Raw genomic sequence first — 11,720 nt, 5'->3', positions numbered from 1 at the left:
CTTATTGACTTAGTTTCTGGTCAGAATAGCTATTTTGTCCGTTTAAGTACGTACATGTTTTACATAAAGCTTTCAAGATTTTAACGCCACAAATGTGGTCGATAAAACCCATTTTGAAGCATTCATACATCACTTGCATTTATTAGGTCAATGGACACTGAATCTAATCAGATGTTTTTTTTAAAAACCTTAATTTTGGATGGAATTTTGTCTTTACTGCCTGACCTCTGAGCAACTAGTTATTAGAGGTTAACACAGGTGCGTGTAGGAAAAAACTTTTAATTTCTGTATTTCAAATGTGTTCATTGCTGATCATCATCCATCGTGGTCTATAGTTCAAGCCCATCTCATGCAGCCTTACTCTCCAGTCACACGTGAGAAGTTCTCCCAGCAACCTGCGGATGGTCGCGGGTTCCTTAAAACACACTGCAGACCGCCGTGGGTATAAGCAAAATATTCTTGAGAATGGCAAAAAATCACAAATTAGATAAATAAATCATTGAGTCAAAACTCAAGAAAAAGACTTCAAAATTCAGGCTTGTTAATTTTTTCTGTTTAGGTCATTGCCCTGTGATGTACAGAAATATTCTTCTCTCGTTCTCTCTGTGTCTGCTTGGACATCATGTCGGGCAGGTGCACTGTGAAAAGATACTGATGATACCAAATCCACAGTACAGCGTCTGCCGAGCTTTGCTCAGCATGACCGATGACCTGATCCTGAAGGGCCACGATGTGACGGTCTATCAACTGCAAGGCTTTCATGCCCTGTGTCCAGGTGATAACAAGACAAAAGTCATAACCTACAAACCCACGGGCCTGGACTTTCAGAAGGAGATGGAAAAATGGCGGAAATTCATGAGGAAGGTTATGGTAAGCAATGCTTGGGCGAAATCATTCCGTGCCGTCCTACACATGGCTGAAGGTCAAGAAATCATCTGTAGGACAGCGCTTGGAGACGGAGACGCTTTCCGACAGATCAAAGAGGGAAACTTTGATTTCGTTGTGATGGACGGTGCCCTATGTAACTCTTGCTACGCCGTCATACCATATGTGTTAAAAATTCCATTCGCTATTTACGGAGACGTTTTGCTCCACTGGCCCGGTCGACAATCCTTCAGACCTCATAAGGAACCAGACGTTATAAGTCCAGTTTCAGATATAATGGCTCCTGCGGATATGGCTTTAAATGCCCTAATTATGTTTCTCAAATACGTATACACAATATATCACGTCCCCATGCAGCACGTGAAACGCATTGCCCCAGAGCTTACCAGAAAGCAGACAGTGGACCTTCTGTTTGGTGCGCAAATATACCTGGAGAACGATGACGCCATCCTCGGTTATTCACATCCCAGGCCCCCAAATTCTATTTTAATAGGAGGCATTATGACGAAGCCGGCCAGACCATTACCTGCTGACGTTGAACAGTTTTTGAATAAAGCCGAAGGAGGTGCGATTCTTATTGCCTTTGGGGGCTCAAGTTATTCCCACTTTCCAGATGAGCTGGAGGAAATATTTAACAAAGCAATTTCTGAGGTAAATATGCCAATTATATGGAAGCACAACGTTAACAAGACGGAAGGCTCCATGATGAAGAAGACGTGGTTGCCTGTCAACGACATTCTGGCTCATCCCAACACACGCATGCTCGTTTACCACTGTGGGAAGAACGCGATTTACGAAGCGCTTTACCACGGGGTGCCGGTTCTGTGCCTGCCAGTCATGTACGATCATGTTCAGATTGGGGCACGGGTAGCCAGACGTGGTGTGGGGAAAACGCTAGAATTGAACTCTCTCACTTCTGACAAGTTGCGCGACGCTATGATTGAAATAATACACAACAAAATGTACTTGGCAAACACCATGAAGTTATCAAAGCTTTTCCATACTTTACAACAGAACCCCCGTCAAAAAGCGGCGTACTGGGTGGATCATGTGATTAAACATGGCGCTGAGCATCTTTTAGCTTCAGATGATGCGAATTGGGCAATGGTACAGCTGGTAGTAGTGTCAACAATTCTTGTGTTTGCCCTCGTCTCTCCCTTCCTGTTGTTTTGCTTCTGTCTTGTCAAACTGAAATCTAAAGTTTTTAAAAGAGCTAAGAAAGACGTGAAATCCGACTGACCAACTAAGCAGTTGTCCTGGACATTACGTCGTAGGTTCAGAGATACTGCGAATAATTAAACACCGCATGCCGCAAATGGACTTTCCCGTTCATGGATTTTTGTGCGATCTTTTCAGAGTTATTGTGGTTTCTCGTGTGTTTTTCTTTGTAATTTGTCGTGGTACATCCAAAGTTGGGAAACTGGAATAACACCCAAGAGATAGTTCAGCAAGTAAATACAAACGCATTTTCAGACCCTGGCAAAACCTGAAAATCCTTCCACACCCCTGACATTGAAAGTTAAAATTTCGACACATTCCTAGGGCCAAAAATACGCGATAAAATAATGTGTAAAACATTCAGAAAAACAAAAATTGTGTTTGCAGTGATGTAGCACTGTAGCAATAACTATGAATCGACATACTTTACTTGAGGATTATTATGAAAACAAAATATTGTTGAAAGTCACATTAAAGTAACAGAAAACTCATTAATCTCCAGGCGGTATTAACATCTATCAGTGGAATATCCGTAAATGATAATATTGGGGAATGTCCGTATTACCTGGCTATGCTAATAATCCGAGGATGTTGAAGGTTCCCACAAATAACGTACATAGATGTATGTAGATGCTGTGTGGTGTACATGGATGTAATTGGTGTTGTGAATATACAAATTCTTTGAGATGTTGTATATTTTTCCATAGAGCGACATAGCATATAATTGTAATGTATGTAATGTATGTGTGTGTGTACCTAAACGTGATTATTTTTAAATTTCTCATGGTTATTAAGGCTATATAAATACATGTAATTGATCTGTTAAATTATTCTCAATATGGTCTGTCCAAGCGCATGTAGGAGTAGCTGGCCAACTGTTGCCCCGTGAGTTAACTGATACACAGATATTGTATACATCTCTAACTCTAACATTTCGCAGGATTTTTTGTCCTCTGTGTGTCAGGACGATTGCTACAGCTTTCATCGTTATATACATGTACTTCCAGTGACTACATTTAAGTGATTTTCCGAGATTTCGAAAAATTGAGAGAGAAAAAGTAAAAGCAAAAACATTGTCTATTTTTGTCGATTTAATAAAGCCTGTTGGAGAATTCACCCTAAAAATGTATATGTATATATATATTTATTTCCCTGATTGGTGTTTGTGCTGTATTCGAGTTATACTTCAAATTTACAACTCTCGTTAGGTCTTTCACTACACCTATTGGTAACTACTGGTTAGCGATCTAACACAACACATTGACCCAGGAGCCTGTCACCAATGCGGTAATTGTGAGTTCAACTCCAGCTCATGCTGGTTTCCTCACCTGTCCAACGAGGGAAGGCCTGCCAGCAACATTGGAATGATCCCACATATTTAAATGAAATATTCTTGTGTATGGCGTAAAACACTAATGAATAAACACAAAATCTAAGCAAACCGGAGCTGGACTGATCAAGCGACTAGTAGACTTTATCTAGAAACCAAAAATTAGAGTATGTCATATTTTTCTCCGAATGTTCCTACTATATACAACGTTGAGCGTAACTCGACTAAATTGAAAAATACATAGAGGCATCGGAACATAGGGTAAATGATCAAACATTTCGTCCGAAAAGTGCAATTTTTAGAGGCCAGTAAATATCATAAAATATTACTTTTGGTGCTAAAACCTATATTTTTGTACCAGCAGAATATTTTCATACCCATCAAACAGTTATCAAAATAGCTTTCTGAGGCCAACGGAATTCTCACAATTAGATCGATTTTGGGTGACGTCAAAGTAGGCAGTTATTGCAGCTGTACTGGCAAGATGTCAGTGGCAGACAAAAAAAAAATAAAAGCTAATAAATAAACAAGCCAACATGGGATGTAGCGCCCCAAACGATAGTTTAAATTCTTCGAATAACAAAGACTAGACAGTCTTTAGCCATAATTTCTAGCCATCAGAAATCATACATGTGCCTTAAGGTTGCAATACTTCAGCGAAGAATTTTTTCCGCTTTAAGTAATTGGGCCAAATTGTACACTTTATTGTTCATTCCTGCCTTTTGCGATTAAGGGAAATTTGTTGGAAAACTGTATTCGTATGGGTTCGTACATATTAAATGTTTAATATGTTCGTGTATTAAGTGTGATAGAACAATCTGGAGTACTTCTAGACTAGCCACGTCTAACAGATTGTAATTAACTGGATGTAATTTATTTATATACATCTTTTTAAGTCTTGGTGCGGTGGGGGGCGTGTAATTTGCTACTATTAAACTTTTGCATGAATAAATCCCAAGTTATAAGGTAAATTGACAAGAGACGGTATTTCACCAGATTTTCACCATTTGCCAATTATTTCCTTGTTACCGATGCTCTGGTTTTACTCCGGGATCGAGTCTCCAAAATTCATTCAGTTTATTTTATGTTGACGTTCTTTTGTGTAAGAGATGCTAAAACTTTCTGAAAACTCTCACTGGCGACTTATGTACCCTGTGTTTTTAATAGTAACCTATGTTCCACATGACTGCCTGAATGACCTATAATTTGACACCTTCTTAAAATCAAGGTCAACTTTTCACATTGAAAAAGCAGGTTTGAAAGCAGGACTAAATTTTAATACAATTTTATATGTATTGATGTGTGAATAGACAGGAACGTCACCAGGATGGGGCGGAGGTTGCCTTTTTGGGTGAACAAAAATAAAATAAAAAATGAAAACAAAGAAAAATGTAGCCTATATTTTAAAAAGTACATGTTGTATTAAGAACAAAATTAGGAGGTTACCATGCCACGGTTCAACCCGGATTCTAGCTAGCTTGTCATTTCATAAGAGATATCTTCAAAATCGCTCTCCGGATATCTGAAATCCTGGCCAGCCGAGGACTTCGCGAACTCTGGGCCATAAGGTGACTGGGCGAACTCTGGACCCTCGCCTATAACCTGGGATAGTTTATTAGCTTAAGCGCAATATTTTAATATAATTTTTTCATTTGTTTTAATGCGTATACATCTAGATGGTCTCTTAGAAAATCTCTTTGAAAGCAGTTAGAAAATGCTTCATATCTGATGTGTGCCGATGTGCAATAGCAAATATACCGACATGGTGGTTGTTCGTTTATACTCAAATCTGAAAAACCATTCAACAAAACACAAAGAGTGAACTTCGGCTAAGGATAAAAAAGAACAGATTAATGTGCACCAAGACAAATTACACTACTGACGGAAGCGAGCATGTGTTTCCCTTGATACAAACTACACTGCGAGTCTTGGATGATATCAGATACAGGCTTCTAGGGCTCTTGGCTTGGAATTAAATGCAATATACGTTTATAATACACACACGGAGCACAGATACTTGAACTTGTACTACAACAAGCACTGATTAGTATTTAATTTATTCCGGCTTGTTGTTATAATTTTGATCACTGCTGAGAAATCGCCTAAAACACGTGTCCAGCTACTAGAAATATTAGTTCATTAACTACAATTTCCGGGACCAAGGCGGCCCTTCGATCCTCGTCAATACTGGACTGGGGTAGATGTACAGGTAGCAGAGTTCGGCTACTATATATCCCCTCGCATCCACAATGCCCCCCCCCCCCCCTCCACTCTGATGCACCATAAAACCACACAACGGTCTGTCGCCTTCTGGCGAGCCTTACATAGAGCTCAAATAATGCGCAATTTTCTCGCTGACAAGGGGCCACGTCGCGTCTGTAGCCATCTATTACATGTGGGGCCTCGGAGGTTCCAGGGCCTTGGTGGCTCCTGGACATTCGCTTCTCTGGCTAGGATGGTCGATCCCATCTAGAAAATTTCCGGCAAACTGTTTGAGTGAGGGCTATAAATGTAGGCGATTGCTACACAAAAACAATCTTAATTTATCATTATGTAACAGTTTTTAGTACTGATGCACTATTAAGGGGCAAAAGCCCAGTCCATTCACATCAGGTTTGTGTATATGTAGGCCTCGAGCTTGTACTCTATTATTTAGAAGATCTTATACGTTTTCACATCATGGTGTGCTGTTTTGCCACGGGCCATTTCGGACCATTCAAGTGTGATATTCCTTATCTTTCTGTGTCCAAATATGGTGCTGTTTAGGATTGCATGGCTTCTCCTCTTATAAACCCCAGTACATAGCTCGTGAGAAGCATTCCGGTACACATCCGTTCTTTACTCTCGAGACAAACACGTCTGAAGAAATTATCTGGCAATTGAAGGCAGCCAATTGTAATGATCAGGCATTCTTTATTTGTAGGAAAACTACGAACATCAAAGGGTTTGCTTGTTTTGAAAGAATGGATGCATGAATGCTGGTCTTAAAGGAAAGAATAAAAATGGGCGCGAGAAAGCTCACCGAAAACAGTTGATTCACATATCCAGAGCTCTATTTTGTGATGACTGGACAATACCATACGGACTGTTGCCCGTCCAGTCGAACACAATATTGTGAAAACAAATTTTCCTGCGATCAAAGTATCTCTGTGTCGATTCCTCTTCGTCATGCTCGAACTGAACAGCACAACACTGTCACCGGCTCACGCATACAATATTACTACGTCTATTAACGCATGGAGGAAAGGTAATAATAACGCAGCAACATTCGATTCATTGTATAGCTGTACAGAGAACTCGATTGTGTTCGCTAAAACGTGGATATCCTGTACTCATCCTTGTGGGTTGGTACTTTGTGGCCATGTGCTCCGTGGTCTCGCCCTCTGCCTGTGACCATGTAAATGTATTCCTTGGTCTTGCACACTGTGGTCATTTATTCCGTGGTCATGCGCAGCAGAATTAATGGGAGTGTCCCAAGCCTATAGCGTCAGCTCCATATGCCTAACGCTCTTTTATGGGAGTAACACGAATGCTGGACAGCATAGAGAGTAAAACCATAGTGACAACAGTTTGATAGATGGCAAATGATCACGTAACGATCATCACGCTGCTGATCACAAACTCTTAACGTGTGAGATTTCATAATGATCCGTCTTCTGCTGATTACTGAGAAACACACTGAGAAGTTGTATGCAAAAATCTTATGTCATATTTGAAGAACTGTATCTTGTGTTAAGTTAATACAAGGACTTGTTTGTGTTTTATTATTGTCTAAACACGGACATGTGTACTTCACATGGATTTAACACATTTCTGTGTTAAATGAAACAATACAAGTTGTTGTGTTAGATATCGACAGAAGTATTTTTTGTGCGTAGTTTTTCTTGTACTTGGCGACTTTCTGTGTTTTCATTAGAATTCTGTACAATTTTACTAGCTATTTATTGTTGTACAATGAAATGTTGCATTTCATTATAGGGGTATTCGAAACCCATCCCTAGTTTGTTAATAATTTATTCATACATTTATTTGATTGGTGTTTCATTTATAGCATTGTGGTGTGAGCAAAGTGGACAGGGTCCGGGGAAACCACAACCCTCCGCAAGCCTCTAGCAGACCGGTTTGGTAATGAAGCCGTGAAGTTATAAAGGCATGTATCTTCTCTGTAGGGCAGGTGACTATGCTTTAAATTTAAAAACCGGACGTCTCTTGGTAGGTTTGAACCCTGCTCCTGTTCCGATGACTTCCCGCACTGGTAATTACTGAAGGTGGTTGGCCACAACAACATTTCATGTCAAGGTTGCTCTGAAACGCAAATTGTTTAAAAAGTAAAGGACATCTGTTCTACCCCATTGTTAGTTGCGGGCTGGTATGTTTTGCTCCCCAATTAATATCATTCCATGCTGTTTATTTCTACAAATAAAAGCATTTGAGTTTGTTACATTTGCTTGTTTGGTTTATATACAAGTGAACTATAGAAATTTCCTACAGTAATAAAAGTGTTTATTATTTCGCACAGTATATAGATATCGCTTTTATTTTTACATTTTTGATGTTTTACACCAATAAACTATGACGTAGAAAAAAATACATTTGTTTTATGACATTCCAATCTGAGACTGGGGTAGCTTTCTGAGGCCAACAGAATTCTCACAATCAGATAAACTTGCCGTAAAGTTTTACATTCCTACGTCACGCAACAATAAGATATGAGGTCACACATACGCAGCTTTGGCGTATCCAGGTCAACTGCAATGGGTTAAGCTTATCGTTGATTAGTCTAAATGCATGACCTTTACTGAAGAAGTAAAAGAAAACGAAGGTATGAAATAGGACAGTTCTTGTGCACATTGCCTTAATTTTTTGGTGTAGAATGGATTTCATCACCTTTGTCTTGGTGTTTGTTGTGTAACCGGATACCGCTGAACCTTGTTTCGTACCTCGTCAAATCCCCGAGAATGCGGAATTTGACTCGGTCAGAAACAAGGTTCACCGGTATGGGTTACACAACCAATACCCCTACGGCGATGTTAAACCTTAATCACCATATATCATTTTAGTTTATTCATAACTATGCAACAGACATATTGTAGAGAGACAAGTGTTCTCTGATTATCGTATTATATGTCATGCATGTCCAACATGTATATGGTCAGACGATGGTGCTTGACTATGTTAAGTCTTAAATGGAGATAAGCATTCTATCGTTACCCAATGAGGAAGTTTAAATTTTAAGAAATATGTGCTGCTACGAACCCCGTCTGTGAACATTGTATTGTATTTTTTATTTTTTTATTTGTCAGTGCCTGATCTACATTATTCCTGCTGTGTACGTTATAGCCTGAGCTGTAATTCAGTCGAGCATTCTCGAGGTTTCGGTATTTATGAGTTTAGCGTCATTGTAAATAGAGTATACATCCTGGAAATATGTATTTTTGTTCTAAATATGTAACCATCAAACCATCCGAAATTTTGTTTTCATTAGTTTATAAATATGAGCCGCGGAGTTGTGAAGCTCGCAGTCATTCACTCAAGTCCACTTGTGAGCAATTATTTACTCAAGTCCATTTGAGAGCAATCATATTTACTGTCATTCACTGAGAAGGATTTTGCCGGGTTTTGAGATATAGGCTTTCACGACATTCAGCATTGTTATTTGTACTCCATTTTCTGTGCAGAGCACTTTTTGAGCTTGGCACTTGCTATTTTTTTGAGACGTTATATTGGAGCTTTTATAGCGTATTGTCTCTTGGTGCCATTACGTACATTTTATCTCACTTTACCTTGAAAGTGACTCTGTGTATAGTTCCGAGGAAATATACATTGACGGCTCGGCAATGCGGACGCTATTGCCAACCCGTCCGCCCTGAAGAAGCTACACATTCACATGCAGTTGCGGAATAAGCCACCTATCGGACTGTCATCAGTAGATTGATGAATTCATCTTAACTGTGGATTCTATTCTAGATTCTAGATTTACGTGGACTGACTCGCCTTTGAAAGCCGGAGTACTCTATCCAGATTTGGACGCTCTAAGATACGGTATATATATTTGTAAATGTTTGTATTGTTTTGTATATTATGGTCAGTTGTATTGTTTGTCCATTTTGCTAAAATATATGTACTGAACTTATTCAAGCGTATTCGTGTTTCCTTGTTTGATCTTGCGTAAGGCCTATCGCTGATCTGAGAGTTGAACAAGCCAGTTGTTTCTCATCTTTACACTCCGACAGTGGTACCCTTACATACTGGAGGCTTCCTGTCCTTCCAGCAAGAATAACTGGGGGCTTGGATGTGAGTTAAGGTGCTTACTGTGCAGTTTCACATTCTAAAATACCTCAAAAAAACTTTAACACTAAAAGAATGGTGAGCAAAGAGTGCCCAAATTGACAATCTATAAACAGTTCCTTCCTCGTCATGGACGCTGGGACGGTTCCATTTCGCTAATAAAATAGGAGGTGAGGGGGACTGGGTTGTGCTGTCAGAACGTCTATTTTCTTCAAAATTTTACGGCTCACATTTCCTGGGGACAAATGCTAAATGAATTTACATATAATTGGTCAAGCAGTCTGGTTTAAAGGTGAATTAATTACCGTTACCGACATCATGTGGCCAATAGCCACTTATCCCATCTATGAGATAGCCAAGAGGTGGCATCAAACAACAAACATCTACTATATCTGGACAAGCGCAACATGGGCAATGATGCGTTTTTTTCAACGTTTTCAAAGTTGTAACACCTCCAAAGGCGGCGGATTGCTGATATTACAAGCAAACGATGGGAGTGAAGAACTTGTGCTCGATAATGACAGACATCTCCCGTGATGCAGGACTCGTCGGCGGCACACAATCCGCTGTCTCCGCGCCACTACACTGTTCTGAGCCACGCTCAATAATGGAATGGAATACAGGGGATAATAACTAGTCCGTAACTGGCCACCGGAATGAATCCAGCCTTAGGAGTTGAATACAACTAAAGGCCGCCTGAAGAACAAAGTCGCTCTTTGAGCAGTGTTTTACACTCAACGGTTTTTTACCCTGTCTTCGGATGTCTGTGTGACTTGTGCCAACGTGCCTGGCTCCATGCCCACCATCACCCAGACACAGAAGGTGACCAGAGTTGAAGAAGTTAGTCTGCCGAAAGCGGCTCCACAGGGTCATCAGATTCCCGGCGACGTTACCATCTCAGGAAGCACCTTCCATTTAAGCTTCATCTGGATCTACAAGTTTCTCCAGGAAGTAAAGCGTTCGCTTCTTACAGTTTTATATTAGGCTGACTTAAAGTTATCATTCCTTCGTCTTTGCAGAACTGTTTGTTCAAATTTAGAGCTCGAACTGACACAGAGAGGCGCTGGCGGGAAATGTGCAATAATTGGTCAATAACTGTCACGCGCCTTGCTCTGATTGGATGATTTATCATCCATCCATTCTACTGGCATGGTGTGGTCCAAAATCACAACTAAACAACCTAGACCGTTGCATATTAACAAAAACTGGGGGCGGTTTTTTTAAGTGTTATTTTTTCTTTTTAATGGCAGCATTATTTCATAATGATATGCCTTGCTTACTGAAGCAACATGCGATAGATCATGGGATAATACTTTGCACAGCTGATTCAATGAGCTAATTATGACGTTCGTTATTGTCTGAGCACATTTTTTTTCGCATTTTCCTAAGTCATTTGAAATCAGTGTGCGCTCGTTATTATTTAAAGTTCCTGCAACCCTAGGCACTTAATACACATAGGCTACTTTTCATCCCATACTGACCTGGGCAGCTGTCTGGATTTTTGTCAAAATATTTGAATGTACATTTTTTTCTCTCAATGTTTTTATAATAGGCCTATAAAATAGGCATGCAGGTGACAATAAGTCGTACTCAAAGGCACACTGTAAGAGATATCACTGGCATGCAGGTGACAATAAGTCGTACTCAAAGGCACACTGTGAAAGGTGTCACTGGCATGCAGGTGACAATAAGTCGTACTCAAAGGCACACTGTAAGAGATATCACTGGCATGCAGGTGACAATAAGTCGTACTCAAAGGCACACTGTGAAAGGTGTCACTGGCATGCAGGCGACAATAAGTCGTACTCAAAGGCACACTGTGAAAGGTGTCACTGGCATGCAGTGAAGAGTATAGTGAAGTAAATAGTGAAGAATATCAGGATCTGCTAGCGATAAATGTACAGAGGCCTTTATGGAGTATTACTTGCATACAGTTGTGCATCACTTTGTACATCGGTACCTATATTTTTTTCAGATACCCTAACAACAGCAGCCTCCA

General features: G+C 40.1%; 1 protein-coding gene across 1 annotated transcript; it reads left to right on the top strand.

Annotated features, from left to right (window-relative positions):
* The first annotated feature begins 699 nt into the window (after nucleotides 1-699).
* On the top strand, nucleotides 700-2,124 carry LOC135473296 (UDP-glucuronosyltransferase 2B10-like). Its single transcript, XM_064753143.1, has one exon. The coding sequence runs from the start codon at nucleotides 700-702 to the stop codon at nucleotides 2,122-2,124; it is 1,425 nt and encodes a 474-aa protein (XP_064609213.1).
* Nucleotides 2,125-11,720: the final 9,596 nt, after the last annotated feature.

The sequence above is a fragment of the Liolophura sinensis genome, chromosome 8 (genome assembly GCF_032854445.1).
Source record: "Liolophura sinensis isolate JHLJ2023 chromosome 8, CUHK_Ljap_v2, whole genome shotgun sequence".
NCBI classification, from domain to species: Eukaryota; Metazoa; Mollusca; class Polyplacophora; order Chitonida; family Chitonidae; genus Liolophura; species Liolophura sinensis.
The sequence above is the reverse complement of the archived record's forward strand: the minus strand, read 5'-3'. Positions and strand labels throughout refer to the sequence as shown.

Excerpts from the sequence above, each read along its gene's own strand:
- LOC135473296 (XM_064753143.1), top strand. The coding sequence starts at position 700 with ATGACCGATGACCTGATCCTGAAGGGCCACGATGTGACGGTCTATCAA.